At 35.8% G+C, this 24,788-nt stretch overlaps 2 protein-coding genes and 1 non-coding gene across 52 annotated transcripts; all 3 read left to right on the forward strand.

Annotated features, from left to right (window-relative positions):
• The first annotated feature begins 811 nt into the window (after positions 1-811).
• LOC103926695 lies at positions 812-14,202 on the forward strand. 50 transcript variants are annotated; one of them, XR_007258650.1, is made up of 22 exons: positions 814-2,025; positions 2,335-2,408; positions 2,766-2,857; positions 3,330-4,277; positions 5,484-5,561; positions 5,747-5,892; positions 6,297-6,396; positions 6,863-6,980; positions 7,298-7,371; positions 7,546-7,617; positions 7,796-7,867; positions 8,221-8,287; positions 8,340-8,402; positions 8,509-8,651; positions 8,978-9,085; positions 9,174-9,502; positions 9,646-11,042; positions 11,270-11,364; positions 11,551-11,655; positions 11,826-11,907; positions 12,587-12,704; positions 13,618-14,022. It is a non-coding gene; the product is annotated as an uncharacterized LOC103926695 (transcript). The 50 variants fall into 50 exon arrangements; XR_007258652.1 differs by having other exon boundaries at positions 8,340-8,379; XR_007258647.1 differs by having other exon boundaries at positions 8,351-8,402.
• A 1,502-nt stretch (positions 14,203-15,704) lies between these two features.
• LOC125477547 lies at positions 15,705-18,661 on the forward strand. The gene is made up of 10 exons (XM_048584727.1): positions 15,705-16,086; positions 16,177-16,268; positions 16,370-16,477; positions 16,593-16,675; positions 16,978-17,111; positions 17,269-17,318; positions 17,403-17,495; positions 17,933-18,024; positions 18,140-18,246; positions 18,373-18,661. Exons 1-10 carry the CDS (start codon positions 15,808-15,810, stop codon positions 18,412-18,414), a joined length of 1,080 nt encoding a protein of 359 aa, XP_048440684.1. The 5' UTR covers positions 15,705-15,807; the 3' UTR covers positions 18,415-18,661.
• A 3,595-nt stretch (positions 18,662-22,256) lies between these two features.
• LOC125477552 (putative NAC domain-containing protein 94) lies at positions 22,257-24,442 on the forward strand. The gene is made up of 3 exons (XM_048584757.1): positions 22,257-22,562; positions 22,912-23,234; positions 23,416-24,442. The coding sequence occupies exons 1-3, from the start codon at positions 22,373-22,375 to the stop codon at positions 24,295-24,297; spliced, it is 1,395 nt and encodes a 464-aa protein (XP_048440714.1). The 5' UTR covers positions 22,257-22,372; the 3' UTR covers positions 24,298-24,442.
• The last annotated feature ends 346 nt before the right edge of the window (positions 24,443-24,788 follow it).

Genomic DNA, 24,788 nt, shown 5'->3' on the forward strand with positions numbered 1-24,788 from the left:
ATATGGGGAACTGGATTTTACATTTTTTTTTTTAATTTGGGTAAACTTTTATTAAACCTTTGATTAAGAAATGTTTGGAGCTTGACGGTGCTTGCTCACATCATGTGTCGGGGGGACCCACGCGCCAATTAAGGGGCGATTCCAATACCGACGGTGAAGAGACAGTTGGCAAGTTATTGGATTGGGTGGGTCTCCATGGTTTTTGGTCGTTGGATGGAGTGGAAACTCTGGTACGTAGATGCGGAATTTTTATATAAAAACAAATTTTAATCGTCAACTTTTCTATAAAAAAAAAAAAAAAACGAAAAATTATTGAACTTTCGAAAAAAAATTCTTTATGTCACGTAGTATTAAATGTTACGAGTATTAGATGATCTGAATTTATTTGAATAATTTCTTTTATTGTATTCCTTAATTTCAGATCATTTGATACTACGTAGCACCGAATTGAAGTGCCATCCTAACTTTCTGGGTATAAAGTTAAAAATCAAAATGATTATGACAAAGAGAGCAAAGACTGTGACTTATTGGCATGACATTATCTATTCTAAAACTAGGGAGGGATTGACTGTTCATTGGGCTACAGTCAATTGTTTGCCCCTCGATTTCATCTTATTTACACAAAAACCATGAGCATTGGGCTGGGTTTGAAGGATATTATTTGAACTGATAAGGGTGATTTTGTCCGGATGGTTTAGGACGAATTACCCCTTGATTTCATCTTATTTGCAAGAAACCCATTATTTGTGGACTAGGTTGGAAGGGCAATTTTGTCCTCTGGGTTTTGAGTGAATTAAAGGGTTGCCGTGTAAGGCTTCCACTTACTGTCTTTCATTTATTGTTTCGGGGAAATGAAGCTCTCACAGAGAGCGGAAGAACGGAGAGACAGAGAGACAGACAGAGAGAGAAAGAGAGAGAGAGAGACAGAGAGAGAGAGAGATTTCGAGGGGAAGACAGCGCAGGGAGAGTGGGTGATATCAGAAGTGGGAAAGTGGGTGATATCTTCTCGGTTTTGACTGAGTTCGAGAGTTGTTGTGTGCTGTCCTTCGATGAGGGTTTCGGGGGGATGGAGATTGTGACAGAGAGCGGAGAAATTAAGCTCTCACAGAGAGCGGAAGAAACGGAGAGACAGAGAGACAGACAGAGAGAGAAAGAGAGAGAGAGAGACAGAGAGAGAGAGATGCCGAGGGGAAGACAGCAGGGAGAGGTATGGCTGTTGTCTGCAATTTCATTTGCTGTCCTTCAAGGAGGGTTTCGGGGGATGGACTGTGACAGAGAGCGGAAGAGAGAGAGAGAGAGAGAGAGAGAGAGAGAGAGAGAGAGATGACGATGGAAAGAAAACGAAGAGGAAAGGGGAAGCTACATGCCTGAATTTCGAAAGCCAAGTGCTTTTAAAATTTTTTTTTTTTTCCTATCAGCTTAGATCTGGTTTTTTGTTGTGGATTATTTTCGAATTTTTTAGTGTGTTAGGTCAGATTTTAGTGGAATAATCAGAGATATTTATTTCTTGCATATATATCTGCTTGCAGGTTCGGTTTGTCATTTTGATTTCGTACTCAAATATTTATATTTTATTATTACTTGCATTTATATCTGCTTGCATGTTGTGATTGAGAGGCCAGAATTACTTTACAAATCTTTCTGCACTGTTTGGTTGGTTAGGTAGCATGCTTTTGTCTTTTTTTTAATCGATTTGGGGATTTTCTGCCCCTCTATTTATTCATTTGCTCTCAGTTTTGTTTCTCAGGTTCCTGTGTTTTTCTGTTAACTGTTCAAAGGTCCATTTTTTTCCGTTTTGTAGTTTAAATTTTGTCTATTATTCTGTCTGGCCTACCATTTCAATTCCAATGCTCTTAAATTGTATGCATCTGTGTCTCTGTGTGTGCATATGAGGTTGTGCATCGACTTCTCTGCTGCCTAATTTTAATGCAATTTTTTTTATTTCAATTGTTTCAAGACGAGAAAACTCATTATTCTCTTATTTTTATGGATTGCAGGAAACGTCCTGCTGACTTGGGATTTCAGGTTTCATTTGCTAACCCTAACTTTTTAATGTTGTGAAACAATTACTGTTTGTACGTTCATTTGTTGTGTTGTTGTATTGAATATTTTTGTATTGTTCTACAAAATGTTTTTCATTCCGTCTTTGTTTTTGGACAACAAAGTGATTAATTACGAGTCTTTGTAGATTCATCTGTGTTTCATTTCCCCTGTCTGTCTATCTTTTACCGATTGGTTTTAGATATGTACATGTGTGACTGTTTTGAGAAGGGTATTATGTTGCAGTGTATGTTTTGCATCATTAAACTTTCCTCTACTTTCCCTTTCTTACAGGGTTTTATTGAAAACAAACTTATACATCCCAATGCAAAAGGAGAGAGGAGGCAATGGCTGGCATTGTTGATAACGTGAGTAAATTTGTAAACAGGATTTCTAATAGTTTGCTAGCTGTAGAGTTATTTCTTCGTCTCCCATAAGGTTCAACTTTTTATATACACATTCATGATTTCTCCATTTCTCTTTTCAACTACTGAAGCAAAGAGATAGTGTATGTCTACCAAATTCAGAAAATCAATTATGTTGTACACAACTCTTTTAAATGGTTAATTGTTGTGCTATGTCAAAATAGTTGGAGAGTAGAAGATAGAAAATTTAATCATGTTAGTAATTCATTGTGTTCAATTTTCATGTTTTGCCATTCTTATCCACTTTATTACTTCTTTTGATGCAACCTGAATTATATATATATTTTTAATCTTCATCAGGCACTTCTCTTTGGAAAGAAACATGTTTGGTCTTCAAAACACCATTTAAATGTGAAAGAAGAAGTTCCCCTCACATGGTTAGAGCCGTAGAGGTAAATGATTCTTTTTTCTTTGATCAAGTATTTGGTACTTTACCTTATGTCTAATGGCTTTTGTTGCTGTTTGTTTGTGTTAACTGATATTTTTGAATCTCTGGTAGTATTTTTATACTCTTTTGGAAAGAAATAATTTATTTCATCCTGTGTTTTTTTCTCAAATAAATCCATACTTTGTTAATTGCTAGCTTTTCTTTGCTCACTAAAATAAGCCATCTTAATTAATTAAGGTCTCTTGCTGCTGTTTTTGTGATAATATTACTATCTTTATTTCATTTTCTTCTTTTCATTACACATTGACTTCATGTTGCTTTTTACAATTGGTCCTTACTTGGCTGAGCCATAGTAAATTGTCCATAACTCGCCTATATACTCTCTCGATTTTAATGATTACTCAAATGAAATTTGTGATTAATTTTATTGAATTATTTTTATTTAATTTAATTTGTAATTTTTTAAAAATATGCAGGGGGAGTTCAAAGTCAAGAGGAGGGGCGTAAGCACATATTAATTTTTTGTATCTCAATCTGATTGTTTGATTTTGGGTGAATAGATCATGGGTTGAGTGATGCAGGTGAAGCTTTGTTTTAGGACCATCTTGGAGAAGTATTGTTTGTTGAGCTGCCAGAAAATGGTCACTCAGTCTCTCAAGGGGGCAGCAGCTTTGGATTGCCTTTCCAGAATGTTGAGGTCATTGAAATTAAACTAATTGAACATTATTTGATAATTTTGGCATATGAATTTGAATTGGTATTGATTTATTTTCACAACTTTTGGAATTACGAGATGGGACTACCAAGTCCAGAGGTCGGATGGTCATCTAAGCTGCTGTTAGTTTTGCTCTCCAAATGACTCTCATGAATGCGAACCTTGATCAAACGTACATAATATTTGAGCATATTTGAGCAGATAGTTTATCCAGTAAAGGTTTCCACCTATTTTACTTTATAGATACACTTAACAGTCTTTATAAATAATTGATTTTTATAGAGTCAGTTGAGATGAAACCTGTTCTGCAACAACTTCTTTTGAAGGTTCTTTGAAATTTCTTCAGGTATTTTTGGAAAAAAAGTGTGATATGTCAGCATAGTCATGGTATATGACAATGATAATTTGAAGAACCATTTAAAGTATTTTGGTAATCAGCATACTAAAATTTGAATGTGATATATCCGTTTAGTTTTCTATACACAATGATAATACTCAAGTATAATTTACATCATATATCTTTTAAAGTACATGAAACTATGAAGAAAAAACCCTAATTAATCTGATTATGGGGGTTTTGTTTTATATCAAGATATTTCAGCAGAAGGCAGACTTTGAAGAGTTCACGCTGCATAGAAAGATGATGAAATGCCACCCATTGAATCCATTGTTGCTCCACTGGAGGCGAAGCTTAAGCTTGCTGCAGGAGGTATACTTTTGTTCTACAATATGACCTCTTTAATTTGTTTGTATATGGGAGGTATAGAGTGTTCCATGTGTATTTGGTTTCCATATTGTTTATGGATCTATCAACTCATTTATTACATGAATCAATAATTATAACGAGTTAAATTTTTTTTACATGAGCACAATCAAGTTTACAACTGAATTCATGATAAAATTTATGGACCTGCCATTATGTATACATATGAATCTGCTAATGGTGTTCAGTTTTTAACTTGGTCTTTTATTTTTATTAAGTTGTGGATCAATTTTAGTTGCTAATCATTGTTGGAAAGGTTAATTAGTCCCATTACTTAAAATGGGTGTGCTAAATTGTGGTTATGGTTTCAAACCCGCAGCAGAGCGCGGGTTTCTTTGCTAGTTATCTATTCTAAAACTAGGGAGCAATTGACTGTTCATTGGGCTACAGTCAATTGTTTGCCCCTCGATTTCACGCTATTTACAACAAAAACCATCAGATCTGGGCTGGGTTGGGAAGGTAATTCCCAAAAGTTAGGGGGTAATTGTGTCCGTAGGATTGAGCCGAATTTCACTTTATTTACAAAATTGCCACCGCCTTTTCTTTCCCTCTTTATCTCTCCCTACTCTCTCGATAACCATCCATCAAATCCCCCGTTCTTCCCTTTTTCTCACTCTGTAACCCTAGCACCGTTTCTCTCTCATTTCTCTCAAATTCGAGAGACTTCTCTCTCCATTTCTCTCAACCTAGCCCTAGCGCTGCTCACCCCATTCCTCTTCATCATCTCAGTTAAATCCGTCGAACAATCATCGATGCACCTCCACACGAACCCATATCGAATTTTCCTCCTGCCCACGATGTGTGGGAGCGGCCTGTCTTCAAATCGTGGTGAAACAAATTTTATCGAACTCAGGTAGATTTTATAATAGTTGTATTTGAGTTTTTATTTTCGATTTTTGTTACTTTGGACCAAACCCTAACCGTTCGGGGAGAGAGACGGAAAATGGACGGGTTAAAATTTACAGTGACGGAAAAAATTTATGAGTTTTAACAAAATTTTAAATATTCTTATACATTTTATTGAGGGATATGAGGATCTGATCGATTTCTCTCCGCAGTGGGATTGAAAATCGGGACTTTGTGGTTCTCTCTCTCTCTCTCTCTCTCTCTCTCTCCTATGTGTATGAATTAAGTTCTGCAGTGCGTGTGCAGGTGGGTGCGTTCACTAACTAAGCTTTCAAGGGGAGCCCATCAAGGTTTGCCTGCTGGGGGAATATGGAGACTACGAGTGTATGATTTGGTTATCTTTTATTTTTTATTTAAATTTATCCATATATAATGTGTGTAAATTTATACTAAACAATTGTGATAAGCCAGCATGCCATACGACTTTGAAAGCATTGATTTTTTGTTTAGTTTGGATTTTTGCATTGTGAACAACTATTTCTTAATTTCAAATTTTTTAATTTGTTCAGGCACGAGTACCGCGCGTATTTCGACAAGGTCTTCAAGCTTTACACAAAGCCATGGATCGCAAGACACTCCTCCCTCTGTTCTCTCACGCATCTTCAGCTCTCTCTCTTTCACTCTTGAGGTACCTGCCGCTGTTGCCGATCTGCAGGTAAAGCTTCAATTTCCATATAAAGGTTCCATTTTTCTTTATTTCTGGAATTTGGGTTTTAATTTCAGTAATTTATTTTTATTAAATTTGGTTGTGTGGTTAATAATTTTTCTTCTTAATTTTACTAATATTTTGAGTTTTTTTTTCTTTACAAATTTCGATTAATTTGCATGCAGTTGAATTATTTTAAAATTCCCTGTATATTTATTATTTGTTTCCAATAGCAGGTAATCAGGTAGTATATTTTATGAAAACTCTGATTAATTTTTACATATTCTTCTTTTCTGGTGTGAAGGTTAGGGATAAGCTCGCACCCAAACTCGAGAGTGACCCAACCTGTTTGCTCTGTTTTTGGATTTCGTTTTTAAATTTGATATTTATTTATTTTTAAATTTCTCTTCTAGGAGTTATGGAGGAGTTGGGGAGGAAGAACAGAGTCTTCAGCAACTGAGCTTCAAAGCTACGTCGCTTTTGCCCTCTTAATTTTCATCGAGGAAGACGATGGTCAGTTGGTACTATGTTTTCGAAAAATGATTTTTGAAGAAGTTTTTGAAAAGTTTTGAGATTTTTTAGCTTATGAATTCATATATTTTTAGGAATCAAATGGACCTAAGATTGGTATTTGAAATCCTCAAAATCTTCAGGGCTGTAGAAAAAGATGAGGACATTGAGATTGAGATAGCTGACGTTCTTTATGGTCTTAGACTCTTAGGAAGCAAACCCAAATTGAAAAACTTCGAAGTTTGAAACTAAAGAAAGAAATGGTATTGGTGATGGTTTTATGTTTTTTTTTTTTTTTTTTTTTTTAATTTTTGATACAAGGGATGTTCTGCTTTAAACTAATCTAATCTGCGGTTGCAAGTAGGGTGTTTGAACTCGGGTGCATAGGGATGCGTATCCGCTGTAGCCAATATGACTACGCCTACGTTTGAGTCTAATGATTTTTATCTTTGTCTGTTTGCGTTTGCAGAGTCGAGAAGAAGGTGGAGGCTGAAAGTCAATGGACTCCCACAAGGAGAAAGTTGAAAATCCATTCGTAGTTTTTTTGGCGTGATTTTATCTGAAAGTTCTGGTTGCCTTGAAGGATGGTAAGCCTCTTCACTCTCCTCTTTTTTTCTCTCTAAACTCTTTTTGTGGAATATATTTTGTTTGATTGCAGAGTTTTTGGTTCTTAAAAATCTCCAATTTTTTTTATTTGGTTTCCTCTTGATTATTGTTGCCTAAAACTCTATCAAGGGTTTGCTTTTTTGATTGTGACCTTAAACAGTCGAAGAAGGTTTATTTAATGGCTGAAGAAATTGACGATTGTTTGGTCATCAAATATTTCTCCTCTTTTGTTTGTTTGATTTCTTTCTAATATTCAAATAATTATTGTTGTGTAATCCTGATAGCACTGTTGCTGCAGCTCGAATAGATATGTACCAAAGCATGGGAGATGCTCTTGCGCAGCAGTAAGGTGGCTTTGCAGCTCACAACACCGTATGTTCATATTTTATTCTTGCGTTAGAGCATGCATATATTATCAGTTGGTAGATGTCATAGATCAACCCCTATATTCTAATGTGAAGTAAAAAAAGAAGAAAAAACTCTACTCTAATCAGATGTCTACTGAAAAGAAAACAAATCACATTACAGACCAATACCTTTTTGCAGTCTTCTTGACAACAACAACTTATCCGGGTATCTTCCGCCATAGTTCTCAGAGTTGCCAAGCTTATTAATACTGTATGTTTTCTTACTTCGGAACATAAATTTGTGCCTTAATTATGTTTTCATCCTTTCCTTTCTTGAATTTTCGTACTGTTGGAAACAATTCTCTAGACTTTCCCTTTTCTACAACATAATTTGAGGAATGCAATCCCGTATCAAGTTTCTTAGCCCTATAATCTTATTTGTTTTGCAGTCAAGTTGACAACAACTTTGGTGGGACTACAATTCCAGATTTGTATAGCAACATGTCTAAACTGTTCAAGTTGTAAGTGCTGTTTCTGATTCTGTCTTTTAGTAAGTCTAAAGGTAAAATTGTGTGATCTAAGGACTACAATTTCTATTTATTCATACATCAGATTTAAAGCTCCAACTACGGAGGTGTAAATCCAAAAGATTTGTGATTAATCATAGCAACAACAGAGGGAATCATAGTTTTTGTTGGGAAACTCATTTTTCCAACCACTGTGCAGGGAACATCTCCCGTTTCTATCTGATGTTATATCACATTAGGTGATGGTGATGGTTGTTTGGAACGACAATTGAGAAGTAGCTCTTAATATTTAACACAATGAATCATGTCAAGACTGAATATCTTTGTGTTTTTGTTGTTTCTTTCAGGAGTTTGACGAACTTACAATGGCCTATTCCTGATTTCAGTAGGATTCCAAACCTCAGTTATCCACAGGTTCGAGTTTAATTGTGTAAAAAATGGAGAGATTGATCACCGTCACTCATAGCTGCGTTTCAGGAAACAAGCTCATCTCTTGCCAATTTTGTGTACCCACTTTTTATTCATGATGGTTACTTCTCGCTTGCAACCCAATTTGCTGCTATAAAGTTTTGCGTTTTACATTCTGTTCATGCTTAAACCTCTTCCAACTTTGCAATTCTGTGTAAATCTTGCAGGTCAAGATGGGACACCTATCTGGGCAATGTTGGGATGTCTAGGCTTGGGTGGAGACGTGGACTTATGGAAGTGTTGAAGTAGCTTAGCTCTATCTCAATAGCTCTCATCTGTTCTGTTTAAGCTCATTGGTGCCGACTCTGAGGTTTTTCAAAACTCTCCGTTTTCGAAATCTGAAGCTTAGAATCCCATTCAACCACAAGGAACTAGAATAATTGAAAAAAAAAAAAAAAATGTTTTGGCGTCCAAAAAGAAGCATGTGCAATCCTCTAATTTTATTAATATAAACCAAGTGATGCAAATCCAGTAAAGATGTAAATAAGAGCTATTAGTGGAAAAAATAGTTGTATAATTCCAGGCCTTGAAGAAGGCTACAAAGTATATGAGAATAACGTATCTATATAGTGTTTATGTTTGTTCATTTCTCCCTTATGGTTTTTTATGCCTGTTAACGCTTGAACAATGTTGCAGGTCAATCAAGCAGATAAGATTCAGAAAGAAAACTCCACATCTGTTGCCAGCAATGCTCATGGGGAACCAAAGCCTACAAATCTGAAGCCTTTTAGGTTTAGAACTGATGTATGTGAAACCTGTTGTGACCAATTTCTTTAATAAATATTAATAGCGTTGATGCTTAATATGATATGTTTTGGGTCTTTTTTTTTAGGAAAGAGGGATGTTTAAGGAAGCAACTTCGGAGACAAAAGTGCATGCACCACTGAAGGAGATCGCATTAGTCAGGACTCCAGGGGCAAAGTCAACAAGCAAACATCAGAATGTGATACACGTATACTTGGGAGCTGCAAGTGCTTTGTGTGTGGTTTGAATCTGAACAATTACATCGTGTATCACCATCAAATAGGCAAATTTGTTATGTGTGATGGTATATTTACGCATGACTGAAATGGATTATCTAATTTTATGCAATTTATAATTTTGGGTTTCTCTAATTTTCAGCTTTTTTGTGATTTATTTGATGAAAGTTTCAATCTTCAGGTACATTTTTCATATATGTACTCATCAAATGTCACGATTACTGTTCCTCTGGTTTTTTGGGCTACAAATTAAATTTTGGGGTTGTTTAAATTTCTTTAATGTGGTTCAAGATTAATTGATTTGATGTTCTAAGTTCTTTGTAGGCAAAACATTGGACCAGTTGGTCATATTTAGAAGAGCAAACGGGGATGGAGTTCTTGGTGTTGCATGAAGTTGATGTGCATGAGATGGACGTCCATCCTGTCTCCAATGGAAGAAAATCGATGTCACCATCTTCAGCTTTCCTCATGCAGGCCATTACTCTAGGCTAAGTGAAAAGTACTCGGTCCTTACTGAGTAAGTCACTAATTATTCATTTCAATTAAATGCTGATTAGGATATTATGTGTAAATAGGATTGTAAATATGTTGTACATATAATTTTCAATCCCGCAGCAACGCGCGGGCATCATTGCTAGTTATCTATTCTAAAACTAAGGAGCAATTGACTGTTCATTGGGCTACAGTCAATTGTTTGCCCCTCGATTTCATCTTATTTACAAAAAAACCATGAGAATTGGGCTGGGTTTGAAGGATATTATTTGAACTGATAAGGGTGATTTTGTCCGGAGGGTTTAGGACGAATTACCCCTTTATTTCACCTTATTTGCAAGAAACCCATTATTTGTGGACTAGGTTGGAAGGGCAATTTTGTCCTCTCGGTTTTGAGTGAATTAAGGGGTTGCCGTGTAAGGGTTGCACTTGCTGTCTTTCATTTATGGTTTCGGGGAAATGAAGCTCTCACAGAGAGCGGAAGAAACGGAGAGACAGAGAGACAGACAGAGAGAGATTTCGAGGGGAAGACAGCGCAGGGGAGAGGTATGGCTGATGGATTTCAGAAGTGGGAAAGTGGGTAATATCTTCTCGGTTTTGACTGAGTTCGAGGGTTGTTGTGTGCTGTCCTTCGATGAGGGTTTCGGGGGGATGGAGACTGTGACAGAGAGCGGAAGAAAGAGAGAGAGAGAGAGAGAGAGATGACGATGGAAAGACAGCGAAGGGGAAAGGTATGAGTCGTCGATTTCAGAAGTGGGGATACGGATTATCCGGATCTACCGCTGCATGCCTGGATTTCGAAAGATAAGTGCTTTTTAAATATTTTTTTTTCTATCAGCTTAGAAAGATAAGTGATTTCGAAAGATAAGTGGATTATTTTCGAATTTTTTAGTGTGTTAGGTCAGATTTTGGGGGAATCATCAGAGATATTAATTTCCCTTATTAGTTTGCTTTTCTCTCATTTTGCATATTCATCTCTCTGTCTGCCTGTTTGTTCTCTGTCTTAAGGTCGGTTCTTTTTTTTTTTTTTTTTTTGGGGTTTTTTGTATGGCTTTTTTTTTTTCTTTTTGTTTTCCAGGTTATAGATCTAATGCTCTTTCGTATACCAATCTTGGTTTTGTTTTTCTTGGAAAATTGTTTTTATCTGATTGTGGATTCGTGGGTTTTAATTTCTATGGTTTGTTGCAGGTTGCAAAGCAAGAGGTTCTCACCTCAAGATTCAGTTTAAGGTACTGTTATTATTATTTTTAGTTCTTAGAATTTAATGTTTCGAACTAATATGATGATTTGGTTGTGAAATGTGGGATTTGTGTTCGGCTTCTGTTGCGTATGTGATTTGCTTTAGTTTGGTTTTTGATTGGATAATATTTTGATTTGCTTTAAGAGTTCTGATCTTCCACTATAATTGTGATTTGATTTATGAACTGATATTCACACATTTGAATCTGATGTGCAGACCATCATGAAGATCACCACACCCATGATCATGTTCATGATCCTGGTGTTTCTTCTGTCAGCATAGTTTGTGAAGGGAACTTAGAACTTGAAAAGGTAGGATCTCTGTTTTGTTGTATTTTGCAATATATTTGATAATTTCTTCTGTGTCTTCCATGTGGACCTGTTGCCTTTGAATGAGACAAGTACACATTTGAGGGCCAGTTGCATCCAGAGTCTTTGTCCAGGCATGTATGAAAGAAAACCTGACAAAGAGTACTGATTTCGTTTTTATTTTTCCAGGCTAACATATGGCTTGGTACACTGTTGTTGAAACGAAGTGAGGACATATATCGTATGAAAGGTCTTCTATCAGTTCAAGGAATGAAAAAGAGATTTGTCTTCCAGGTGAGAAACTTGCTGCTAATGGACATTGACATCTTTTTTATGTTAATGGATTTTTGGATCGTGTCTTTACTTTCTGATAGAGAAGTTTGATTTTAGCTTATTTGTTTCTACGGATTAATGCATTCAAAATATTATTTTGTATGATTTTTTACATACGTTTGTGGATGAAGGGTTTAGGTGCTCTGAAAATGCCCACCCTTATTTTTTTTACACCAAGTGTATATGGCAACCCAGGCATTCCAACTTGCTCAGGTACTTCAATCTTTTCAGTTTTTGGTAATTTTTGCCCCTGTTTGGTTGCTGGGAAGGAGAGGGAAAATAAGGGAAATCATCAAAGTTGATACATATCATTTGTTTTTAGTCACATTGATTTTTATTGTGAGAAATTATGTGATTATTTTTTTATAATTACCTGTGGAATTGAATAGTATTAGCTAAAGCTCTCCCACTGCTCAGTTGTATCTATATTAAGAAATTGCTGAGTAGATGGACTACAAAACTCAAATTCCCTCCTTCTGTATATTTGCAGTTGCTTTTCCGTGTAAATCTTCTCTTGCAAAGAAATTCAAAGGCCTCTAATTGTATTCATGGACTATAACTGTAATTATACAATGTACATTATTATTTAAATATAAAAAGGTATAATTTATATATAGTCAATTTAGACTCATTAAAATATACAATCTTTAAATACAAAAGTAAATTTGAAAGAAGTTGAAGTAATATATGAATGCTATGTGATTTATTACGTTCAAAATTGAAATTGGAATCATGCTGTTCTTTGATATGAATGAAGTGTGGTGTTCTCCTTCAAAAAGTTGAAATTAGGTCTCTCCATCCCCTTAATTTCATTTTCTATTAGCAAAGAACTGGGATACCAATGTACTTATGTGTATTGTTTCAATTTCTATGTTTGCTAATCTTTTCCCAGGGAAATACTTCATTTAAGGAAAAGCCTGAAATAATGTTGTCAAGTGCTATACTGAAGCTATCAGATTGAACATGATGTGTGCAACTTAGATTGCAACCATGCAATTGCTTACTTGGAGGTAATAGTCATTCTATTGCATGCATATCTTTAGAATCTTTGTTTTTTATAACTATTGGTGAAAGCACTGCAGACCAAATCATGTTATATATGCTTATTGTAAACAGTTATGTTTGTAAATTTGAAGCCCAAATTAACATAATTTTCTCCCCTGTTTGACCACGCATTTATGAATGTTGGATTAAAATGTGTTTATTTTTGGGAAGAAATGAGACGGTTGGTTTGAGTTTTAGAAGCCTTTGTTTTTCTGCCTTTTATGGCAATGAAAAAAAAGGGGGAAAACATTGGTCTTAATTGTATTTTCCAATTCTTTACGCTGTTAGTAGTTAAAATTACGGGAATGGCTATTAATATAATTTTTGGTGTATTTCAAGTTTCTAATTCACAAACTGAGTGAAGGTCACAATAAGTATTAGTCACTATGAGAGTGTTGGACTATCCTCATTCTGGAACCAGGTTTAAGAGGCCCCTGACAATGACGTTGAAACGGGTATATAACCCTCTTCTTTTTGTCTTTTAGTCTTTCGCTTACTCGAGCATATGCTGTCATTTAAAATTAGTGGTCTGGTTAATGTACCTGCAGTATCAGTAGTTCCTCTCTTTTTAATGGAGTGATTCCCTTTCTTGGTCATGTAAAATCTTGGTGTCTGTAAATATACACATCACATGACTTTTAACACAAGTCTTGCTTCTATCATTTGATGTTACAGTGGGTAAGCTCTGAATTTAATGAATTGTTCAACTTTGAATTTAATGAATTGTGGTGTTTTATCTTCTGAATTTCTAACCTATTAATATTGGAAGACCTAAAAGATTATTCCAATGTATTGTTTCTGGCTTTATTCAAATTAGTAGTGAAATGATGGTATTTATAAATTTTAATTTTTTTTTCTATGATTTACATGTTGATGCAGATTTATTCTCTACGATTCTCTGGTTAGGGTAAGCATTTTGGTGAGCTTTGATTTTGTGAGGGTAAGCTCTTAATCTTTCCTCTATCGTTTTGTAGTTCATCCTATTGTTTTAATTTAGAGCTATTTTAATGCTTTTATGTTTGTTGTTCCGTGCTGGGAAATTGGAAAGCTCTGGAAACAATATAGTTCTTGAGCTAATGTGAAGATTTTGGGTTGAACATTGTGCTATGAAGATATTGGGTTTAATATTTGATTCCGTTTTTCATTTTGCACTTACAAAAACAGAGGATTGTGGTTAATTATTGTGATGTGAAGCTTCTATTTGATATCGACTTAATGAGTAGCGATGTAAATTAAACTACGTATTTTATGGAACAATTCACATATCTCTTGCTTTTTCTTTCATTTGGAGATAATTATGTAAATGTGTGGTTTTGTGAGCGTTACTCATGTAAAACATGCGATCTCTAAATTGTTACATTTAAGAATGCGATTATATCGCTGTAGCATTTTCAGTTAAATTTTCCATGAATATTATTCATGATTTGAAAACCCGCAGCAAAGCGCGGGCAGTCCTGCTAGTGTCTCCTAACATAGACCACTCTCATACGGTGTTACATCCTTCAAAGTTCGATTAAATGCCACTTACGAGCAGTAATCCTATATAGTTAAAGTCCATTTCAATAATTATAACTTTCATAAAGAAAATTCTCCATAATTTATGTACCATATTTAGACGTTTAAACGTATTTGAAAGTGTTTTTGAAATGATTAAAAACGTTTTTGGTAAAAATACTTTTAAACCAATTCTTAGTAAAAATGCAATTGAATCCTGAAAAAATACTTAAAATATTTCGTGCAAAAAGCACATAACTGATGTCTTTTACATGAAGCACTTCAAGTGCGTTTAGAACTCAAAATATTTTCTCTTAAAACACTTTCAGTTAATCTAAAAACACTTCTACACGATTTCTTGCTTTTATGCTGTCTAACTAACTAATGAGGATAGACCAAAATAAAGGATTATCACTGCGCATTCCTTAAAGCTGAGATCTGTTTAGTGATCGACCATCTTAACGGATAGACCATCTCAACGTTGAGATCAATATCACTTTAAAAAAATGAATTGTTATTAGCACTTCAAAAATCTCATTCTACATTCTAAACTTTCTATATTAGAAAAGAAAAATACACTTGTGAGGAGTGTAGAATAAAATTTTTGAAGTGCCAATAACACTTCTCATAAAATATTGTCATTTATTATTAAGAAACACTATTAAGTGTATCGTATACAATCAAGTCGTGAGAGGATTAGAATAATGAAGTTGGAAACAATATTATGAAAGTTTGGTTTAGGATCAATAAAAGATGTTACAATAAGTTGCATTTGGAAAAAGAAAAGAGTAAATTTTACGATTCCTCAACCTTAACTCAATTGAAGCAATAATTTCTTAGCGAAAAATTCCTTACCATTGGTCCCTCAACGAAAAATCCATTATCATTGATCATTCAACTCATCAAAAAGTACAACTATGGTATTTTTCGTCAACTTCATTATAAATTATGTTAAAATGCGTTACGTGTCATGCACGTAAGGCTAAATCAAGGGGAAAATATGGAAAATCAAATAAGAAAATTTGTATAAATGGTCCCCTCAACTTTAATCAAACTGGAGAAATGGTTCCTTTTAATCCAATTGGAGCATTGGTCCCTCAACTCTAATCCAACTGTAGCAATAACCTTTCCAACATAACTCATTTTGATAGCATTCTGACATAGCTAACAACAAAGACCATAGCTACACGTTTTGATGAGTTGATCGACCAATAGTAATGAATTTTTAGCTAAGAGATTATTACTTCAGTTTGATTAAAATTAAAAAACCATTGCTCCAATTTACTCTGGAGACAATAATGGCAAAGCAAGCAAGAGAAAATATGTCTTCTAAATAAGATCACCGACGTGATGTTTGCATGTCGGCTTTGTCCTAAAGCCCACGATGGAGGAGTCCATCAATAGTGTAGCCAAACGGCCCAAGCAATTTGCTCACACTTCATGGTTCATATAGGGAGCTCATTGTAAATTTAGAAATATCACAGGGTAACAAGTAATATTACGGAAACCTCAGGCCAGCCTTATCCCTCTGGGCTCTGCGCAACGGTCGTAAGTCTCGCTACTCAGCAATTTTGCATGCTCAAAAGTTCGAATACAATATCAAAACCAGCAATGGTGTACACGCTGTTCACATCTGTAGCTCAATCTTCTTTCTCCAGCTTCTCAGACTCAACCAATCTAACTTCTTCCAGAGCCCAAATTCCCTCCCTTTTTCTCGACGGCCGCAGAAGCTTCACCGCCGCCTTCTCGCCGCGCCGACCAACCCAGCTTTCAAGGCTCAGAAACGTCAGAAATCCGCCGTGCATTTGCTTTTTCAGCGGCGGAGGAAAGCCCAAGGGCGATTTCCAAGAAAAGGTACTCGCTTTCAGCTTTAACCGAAAGAACCCGGATAAAAAAACAGTGTGTTTAACTTTTAAAGTAATCATATTTTGGTGAAATTATCAGGAAAATGAGTCGCAGTGGCGGATTTTGAAGCGGTGGGATGTGCCCTGGGAATGGCAAACGGCGTCGTTAACATCGCTTGCTTGTGGACTGAGGTGGGTTTAGTGTTTAATTTACTTATTAATGTTAAGATAATTGTGCTTAATTCAATACTGGATTATATATAAGAAGAAAGATTAATTTTTGTCCCAGGCAGTTTTGTTTTGACAGGACTGGTAGAGGCAGCAGCTATACCGTATTTAGGAATTCGAATTCCGGAATTGAGTCTGGATGAGAAGGCAGAGATACTGTTTCTTGATCAAGGGTAATGCGTAATCACATTGTAATTATACTTGTAGGAGCTGTTTTGCAGTTTTTTCTTTTAACTGTGCTTAGCGAATTTCGACATGGTCTAATTGGTTTGGTTTTTGTTTCGCTAGTTTTACAACTGCAGCTGTACTTGCTATTCTATATGCTGTTGCCAGCACTTACCAACCACTGCCTGAAGATGTTTATCGCTACGGTACTGATTTTTCCAACTTATTTCTTTACCCTAGAACGAAAACACAAACACAAACACACTCGTAAAGTTTCTTTTCGTTGGATGATCGTAAAGTTCCTTTTTGTTGGTAATTGTCTCAATGAGATAACTCTTGTTGTAGCTCATATCTCGAATGTGTGAATTGTTGAATTGCAGTGAATGGTAATCTGTATTTCTTCCATTAACATATAATTGTGAAATTTAGATTTAAAAGCTCATCATTGCCAGATTCTAGCCTATATCTTGATGGTGGCCAATTGAGTTAATTAGCTGTTGCTTTTCAGATTTAAGGGAACCTTTCAATCTACAGAAGGGATGGCTATTGTGGGCAGGGATTGGTATTGTTGGTGCCATAGCTGCTATTGCAGTGACAGGGGCTGCATTGTCCTTGTTGAGGGGGGAGAGCCCAGAACGAGAGGTTTGAATTATTCAAATTTATCTTATTATCTCTTTATCTCATTATAGGATGCAATGGACACCGGGATTAAGTTAATACGGAGATTGTCTATCAATCTCACCATGTAAGGGATTGTGTTTTTTTATTATATGTTTTGTTCATTTTAACATGATTTCAGAAGGACGCTCTAGTTAGCTTGCTTCCACTGATTGGATCGTCCGGTATTAGGTACTAAATAAGGTCTTTTCTTTTTCACTACTGGAACTTGAGGATTAAGCAAGTTGATTAAGCTGTTGTTTATGTCGGTTGCAGCACTGCTTGCTTGCTAGGCATCACTGGAGTTTTGGCCCCAATTCTTGAAGAAACTGTGTTTCGCGGGTTTTTTATGGTATCCATGACCAAGTGGTATGTTTCCCTTTTTTTCTCTGTTTAATGGAGTTGCATAATATGCCTAAAATTATTTATTATTTCTATCTAAGTTTCTCTAAACATGCACAGTTCTTCCCCTAAGCTTGCCTACAATTGTTTAACTAGGAAGCTGCGATCCAGACAATGTTATTTGGTTCACTCCTAAAACTGCTTTTCTGAATTAATCAACCAGAATTGGATATTTCTACTAACAAGAGTGAAGCTGGAATAAGTGTAGAGGCTAAGAAATATATGGTAGAAGAAACTGCTTTTGAGGCACTTATGTAGGAGAATGGTAGAATCATACAAATTTTTTACATAAGGTGTCGGGGAGTTGGCTGAGCATTGTTTTAAAATGTTTTGGTTTCCCTTGTTTTAGTATAGTTGCTGTTCGTTCTTGAGTATCTTGTTACCGTTGCAAATTTGTTTTGCAGGGTACCTACACCAGTGGCTATTGTAATAAGTGCAGCTGTATTTGCACTTGCACATCTCACTCCGGGAGAGTTTCCCCAGCTTTTTGTGCTAGGTAACACGTCTACCAAAGAAATCAAATCAAAATCGTGCATCACCTCCAACGCACATTAATTGTGCTTTAGGTTTCACTGAACACATTTTATCTCATCTACTTATGGTCTGTATAGGCACTGCTCTGGGATTGTCATATGCTCAAACTCGCAACCTTGTAACCCCCATCACAATACATGCTCTCTGGAACTCAGGAGTGATCTTGCTTCTGACCTTCCTTCAGGTAAACATGACTTCTGAGTATCTAAGTTATGATTATAATTGAGTACTCCGAATCCCAAAGCTGAAGAGCAAGCATCGAGTACTCTCTCATTGCTAAAACCAATCTTTCTTCTTGTTTATGCGACAGCTACAAGGGTACGATATCAAGGAACTGTTGCAGACAACCTGATAGGATAGTAGTTGAGTATCTTTTACGTTGATGGTAATCGACACAGAGCAACGGGTGCATAAAATTACAAGACGGCCTGCAAGGCGTGCTTAAAAGTAGCCAAAAATCAGGATATCTAATCTTTTGGTGGTTGTTTCATATCACTAGGCATAACTTAATATGTATTAGAGGCATCAAACCTAATTTCGACACTAACAGTGGAGACACAGAACGTGCAAACAATGTATTGTGGCATCGCTTTCCTGTACCGTATAGTTACTTTTGTTTGAGAGTGGGGATCCCAGGAATCTTCAAATCATATTCGTTTATCATATATCGTGCGGTCAGAAATCATTGTAATTTTTTTTATTTAAAATTGAATATAAACAATACCTGATAAAAATTGATCGCACGATATACGAACGGATGTGATTGAAGGATTTCCAAGATCCTCACAAAGAGGATCCAGCAAAGAGGATCCAGCGAGGATCCTCTCTCTTTGTTTGACTAAGTTCTCTTTTTTGGTTTGGTTGTTGAAAAAGTTCCAAGGAAGAAGTACAAACAAGAGAGAACATAAAGAAAATATTATGATATAAGCAGTATTGTTTTATTCCAAGATGTTATTGGCCCCTGTTTCTTACTTGTTAAGTGGCTTAACATTACTCGATAGAGAAAGGTTGTGCAAGAGTCGTGGGTACATTGGCTAAAGCAGATGTGTTCATCGTATATATTCGAATTTGAATCTCTTTCCTCTCCGTTTATATTAGTTTAAGTAGAGTATCATATCAATTCCAAACGGAATGTAAGATGCTTCGTCATGAATTCCGGTTTAACTACTTATTTCCTCTTAACGAAGTAAGAGGGTCGATTCACCTTCACCAGTTTACAAAGTGACACGGGTTAATGGAATTTAGGCAAAGATTAGAATTTAAGTATTGTAATTATGAGATACACAAATTTTTGTACAAATGATATTAAACGAGGAGGATTCAAACACAAAATATCGAGAGCAAGGATTAAACTCTTTAACCATTTCAGCTATAAGTTTCATTGTGATTCATTTATTAGGAATATTAGGCAGCAAATTGTCGCAAGTGAGTGCGGGTGGCCGGTGGCCCTTTGCAAATTTACATGGTTGAGTTAATGAATGAGTGAAATCGAAGGGTTATTAATGTTTCACGTAGAAAGAGGTGAATTATGTATAGATGCTTGAGCTTGAAGAGTTTGACCCTTTTTAAAAAACTTTGGTTGCACGCTTGGGGAAGTAAATTCTATGCCAATCAACAGACAAAAAGGGTTCCAACCGAGGGTAAGAAATTTGGGGAGTTTCACTGACTTTCGAGTCCCCAAGTTTGGCATTTGACTCAGTGAAAACCCTATTTTTTCACCATTAAATACTTAATTACTACAGTACTTGCTAGCTAGTTGTTGAGAGATTTTTTTCAATGTATCAGGAACATGGCTTAATATACCAAATGTAAACACAACACACTTAATATATTCGACCGTACTCCTGGCACACTGAAAAGTTCTTCAGTTGCTATCCGACCAGCACAGCACAGTAGACCTTGTTTGTAAGCAAACTCAAGTGCTGTATGACAATTTGGACTTTGAAACCAATCAATTAGTTTAATCAACAAAATGGAGAGACGATTTCAAACTGTAATTTAACTTTTCATTGTTGTTGAAAGTTGAAAGCTTTTTGGTTTGACAAAAGGCAAGGAAGTGAGGAATCCCATACTTGGTTTTTCCAAAGTCTACAAAATCAGAGAAACTTTAACTAATCTTAAAAGACTTGGATGTACCTAAAAACCCCATAGCCCTCTTTCCCCACCTATTTATGACACAACAAGCAATCATAAGGTACGATTTACATGAAATACTTTGCAAGTTAATAATATTTTTGCTCAATACTTTCAAGTGATGGTGATGCTCACTGTCATATTTATCATCGTTAGATAAGTTTAAATTTTAAGATTAGATGAGTTTAAATTTTGAGATATGTATCCTGGTCTAGTGACACTTAGTTTCGACTTTGTTGATGAAGTTCTTGGGTTTGCATCGGCATCAGTTGCTGAATTAAATATAAAAAAAAAAAAGACATTGTGAAAATGATAAAGCACACAAATATAATAAACAAGTTGGCAAGTTACACTAATAACATAACTTGAATGTGACACATATATATTTTTTTTCAGTCTTTCATCATATACAGTAATAAAAAATAACAAAAAATTGTTTAGCCAGTCGTCCAGTATCTTGTAAGCTTTGTGTTACATTTAAAGTCCAAAAAATCTTGGGTTCAATTGGCATCATAAATCATCGAAAATAACAAACGTTTAACCCTAAAACCAAGTATTTTTCATCGTGTATAAATTATAATCATGCTACATAGTGACAAAAACCTCCACAAGCATTACTGCACAGAAATTTGGAAAATAAAAAATAGAGAGTAACACGGGCGCACAGTTGTATATATTAACCATCAACAAAATCATTGAGGATTAGCTTTTCCTACCGCCCGTAAAAATTATATAATTAACTTGAAATTTCCAGATAAGATGAGTGAATACTAATTAATTAACTTAATTAAGCCTCTGACTCTGAGTTTCTAAAAGATAGGTGGATTCCCTGAAAGGTCAAACACATAATTTCAGCATATCTACATGTAAAACGTAACTTGTATTCTATTCAGGGTGGGCAGGTGGTCCATATTAGCTAGATTTGGAGGGTAATAGCCAGCTGATTAACCTGCAGATGAGTGAGGTAATGACAAATTCTTAAACCTCTTCAACCTGACAAAGTCAGTGGAATAGAAGCTCTGGGAATGGAATAGAAACGGGATTTCGGATTTTGAGAAACTATTATCTCGTATAATAATCGGATCTAATAAGTCCTCTCATAGGAATCCAAATGGTAAAATATTGATATTGTTTGAGCTTTGTCTTGGAAGTTGGCCCCCGTCCACGTTTCCAAACACCAATTCAAACATCTCAAATTTAAATACTGGTACTTGCTTGGAAGTATGCTTTGTCCTGATTTGTAGTGGATACACCAAAACTTAGTTAATGACTATAAACAATATTTGTAGATGAATTAGTGAAGAAACACTAGCACTTGCTTAGAAGTTTGCTCTGGCAAGTTCGAATCATTCTTCTAATAGTTTAGATGATGATCAGGGTTAATTAAGTTCTTTAAAACAATGTGCTCTACGTCTGCACTCAGGTACAAATTCTCATTCACATAATTTAGAAGAATTAATGAAGAAATTTTTTGCATTACAAAATTTATATAGTTGAGAAATAATTAATAAAAAATGGATTCATAATCCCTATAAGCTGGTGGTGATAGATGGTGGGTTTCCTTGAGATTCCACTACTTGGAGTAATACAAAACCCCAAATTGGGTTCATTAAGGTCAAATTGAGAAATCTCTTCTTGTGGAAATCTATTTTCTTGACTTCAGCTTTAATTTTTTCTTGGTAGCTGTAATCTTAACTTGATTTTTTATTTCAATATTTAAGAGCTCCCTTATAATTTAATTTCAATCTGTACTATTGTGACTCTGTGTAGTAGCCAACGTGATCCTCGCAAAACACACACACACTCATATATATTAAGTCACCAGAAAAGGCGGCTGATCCTTCGGAGGCTCACCCCTTCTCAGGAAGCATATATTTTCCCTACAAATTAAGTCCAAATCCTCACCACCATCTTAAACTTGTTGCTTTCACTCCACCTCTTCACTTCTTCTTCGTTCTCGTTCTGTGTGCTTATGTTTTCTAGCTCCAGCTAGCTAGGGTTTGCTTCTTACTGCAGTTTCAGGTGTTAAAAGAGAGTACTGTGATTAATATTAACATTAATTTCTTCAGTTTCTCACTGTTGGGTAGTGATTAAGGTTTTCACTTATGTTGTTCCTTTAAAGAGTTACTGAGAACCAGGATATACATCTACCAGTACTTTTGGGTTTTGTAGAAAAAATGGATGAGAGAAGTGATAATATCGGGGGAGAAAAAATGGATGAAGTGATGCTTCCAGGGTTTCGTTTTCATCCAACTGATGAGGAGCTGGTAGGGTTTTATCTCAAGAGGAAGGTTCAGCAGAGGCCTCTGTCTATAGAGCTCATCAAGCAAGTTGACATCTATAAATTTGACCCCTGGGATCTTCCAAGTAATTTTTCAAAACTTAATCTTACATATTCATGCGTGACTAAAAAACTTCCATTTCTGAGTAATATATCGATCTCTGAGTTTCTTTCATTCAAAATATATATAGTTGCTTTTTCTCTCTTATGTGTTCTTTGATATATGCCGACTAAGTATGTTTTTAATTACTACTATTACATTGAAGTTTTGAGCCTAAGATCTCCATATTATATGTGTGTGTGTGTGTGTATTCTGTGTTTGAAGGTTAGGGTTTCACTTCATAAATTGTTCAGAATATACAAGGGCTTTAGTTGCATATATTTTGAACAGCTTAGCTATAAATCTTTAATTAATTTTTTGGATGATTTGTGTAGAGTTGGCAGCTTCTGGGGAGAAGGAATGGTATTTCTACTGTCCAAGGGATAGAAAATATAGGAACAGCACAAGGCCAAACCGGGTTACCGGAGCCGGTTTCTGGAAAGCTACGGGAACCGACCGGCCCATCTACTCATCCGAAGGTGCGTGTAGTTCCTCCAAGTGCATTGGGTTGAAGAAGTCACTTGTTTTCTACAAAGGTAGAGCTGCCAAGGGGGTGAAAACTGACTGGATGATGCATGAGTTTCGCTTACCTTCTCTCACAGATTCACTCCCACCAAAGAGATCATCATCGTTCATGGACAAAACCATTCCTGCAAATGTATGTTAAGAAAAACTATTTTTCTACATGTGCATATAATGCATGATTTTTAGTAAATATCTAATTGTTATGTTGTTAGACTGTCAATTTGCCACGTGTTAGGCTAGTTGACAAAAACAATGCTTGCACACACACACACACGTATTACAGCTGGACTAATTAAAATGTACTATTGTTGCAGGATTCATGGGCAATATGCAGGATATTCAAGAAAACAAATTCAAGTAATGCTCACCAAAGAGCCCTTTCTCATCACTCTTGGGTGTCTGCCTTGCCTGAAACAAACACATTTGGTGATCATATGCTAGGCTCCAAAGGTGCACACAATGCTACTCATCATCATCATGAGTTTAGTTCAGAGAGCATGTCAATACTGACATCGAAAACCAACTTCCCCAACAACAATGACATACAAATGTCATCCACAACAAGCAATATATCCCCTCTAGATATTTATTCCAACTCCTACAAACCCATAAACCCCTTGATGATGGGTTGCAATGTCAAACTACCCTATCAGCACCTTCCCATTTCCTCCAATTTTTCCAATGGATCGTCAGACTACTTTTCTAATCCTAGCTTCACATTTTCAACAGCTCAAGAAACTTCATCCGGACCAGCGGCAAAATGCACGGTGGATCTGTCCTCCTTGTTGTTAAACATGTCATCCTCGATGCTCGGAGATTACAATGGCAGCAACAACGTCAAGGGCGCCTCTGCAGAAAGTACTAATTTTGACTTTAGTACTACTAATGGAGGCTTTTCATCGATGGCATTGCCACATCATCATGAGGTCATGCAAGGAAATAACAATAACCTTGGCAATGGCCATGACAGTATAACTGGGTTGATTAAGAACATTCAAAATGTGAACTCGAACGTGACAGAAGAAAGAGATGATCAACAGTGGGAGACTAGTGGGAGATCAAATATTGGGTTTCCATTGATGAGTAGTTTGCCTTTGCCTATGAATGTGGGAGGAGGGGATGCATGGAAGTCAAGTTTGACGTGGGAGTCTTCTCCATGTCCGAGTGAAATGTCCACAACCAGATGCTACACTTAAACTTGTCACATAATTAGAAACATTGCTTAATCACTAATGTTTCTTAGCTTTTTAGTTTTTGCTAGCTATAGGCTATAGCTCATCAATTAATTAAGTTCGTGTTTGTAGAATTCTTTTTGCTAATTAAACTCCAAAGCGTATGATTAAGGAATTCGAATGCTGATTAGGTTTGAAACGTTTGAGGTCCTCTATCAAATTGCAGATCGTCAATAACTCAATATTAATGCTCACTCACAAACACATGTATGACAAGGGCACGCACGCATTCACAAACTTTGTGACAAGAAATATCAAATTAACTAAGTAAAGTCCTCGGATTCGAGAGACCTAAAATACATTAATCAACATGTTTTATTTTTGTGTTCAAAACAAAAATGTGGATGCATGTTGGATAAATGCTTTATATTATACTAAGCATTGGATCGTATCCTTCATGCTTCAAGCATGATACATAGGATTTGCAATGATCACAATTAGGTGAGACCGTGAGA

The sequence above is a fragment of a genome, unplaced genomic scaffold (assembly GCF_019419815.1).
Source record: "Pyrus x bretschneideri cultivar Hongxiangsu unplaced genomic scaffold, Pyrus_bretschneideri_v1 Contig22, whole genome shotgun sequence".
Taxonomy (NCBI): domain Eukaryota; kingdom Viridiplantae; phylum Streptophyta; class Magnoliopsida; order Rosales; family Rosaceae; genus Pyrus; species Pyrus x bretschneideri.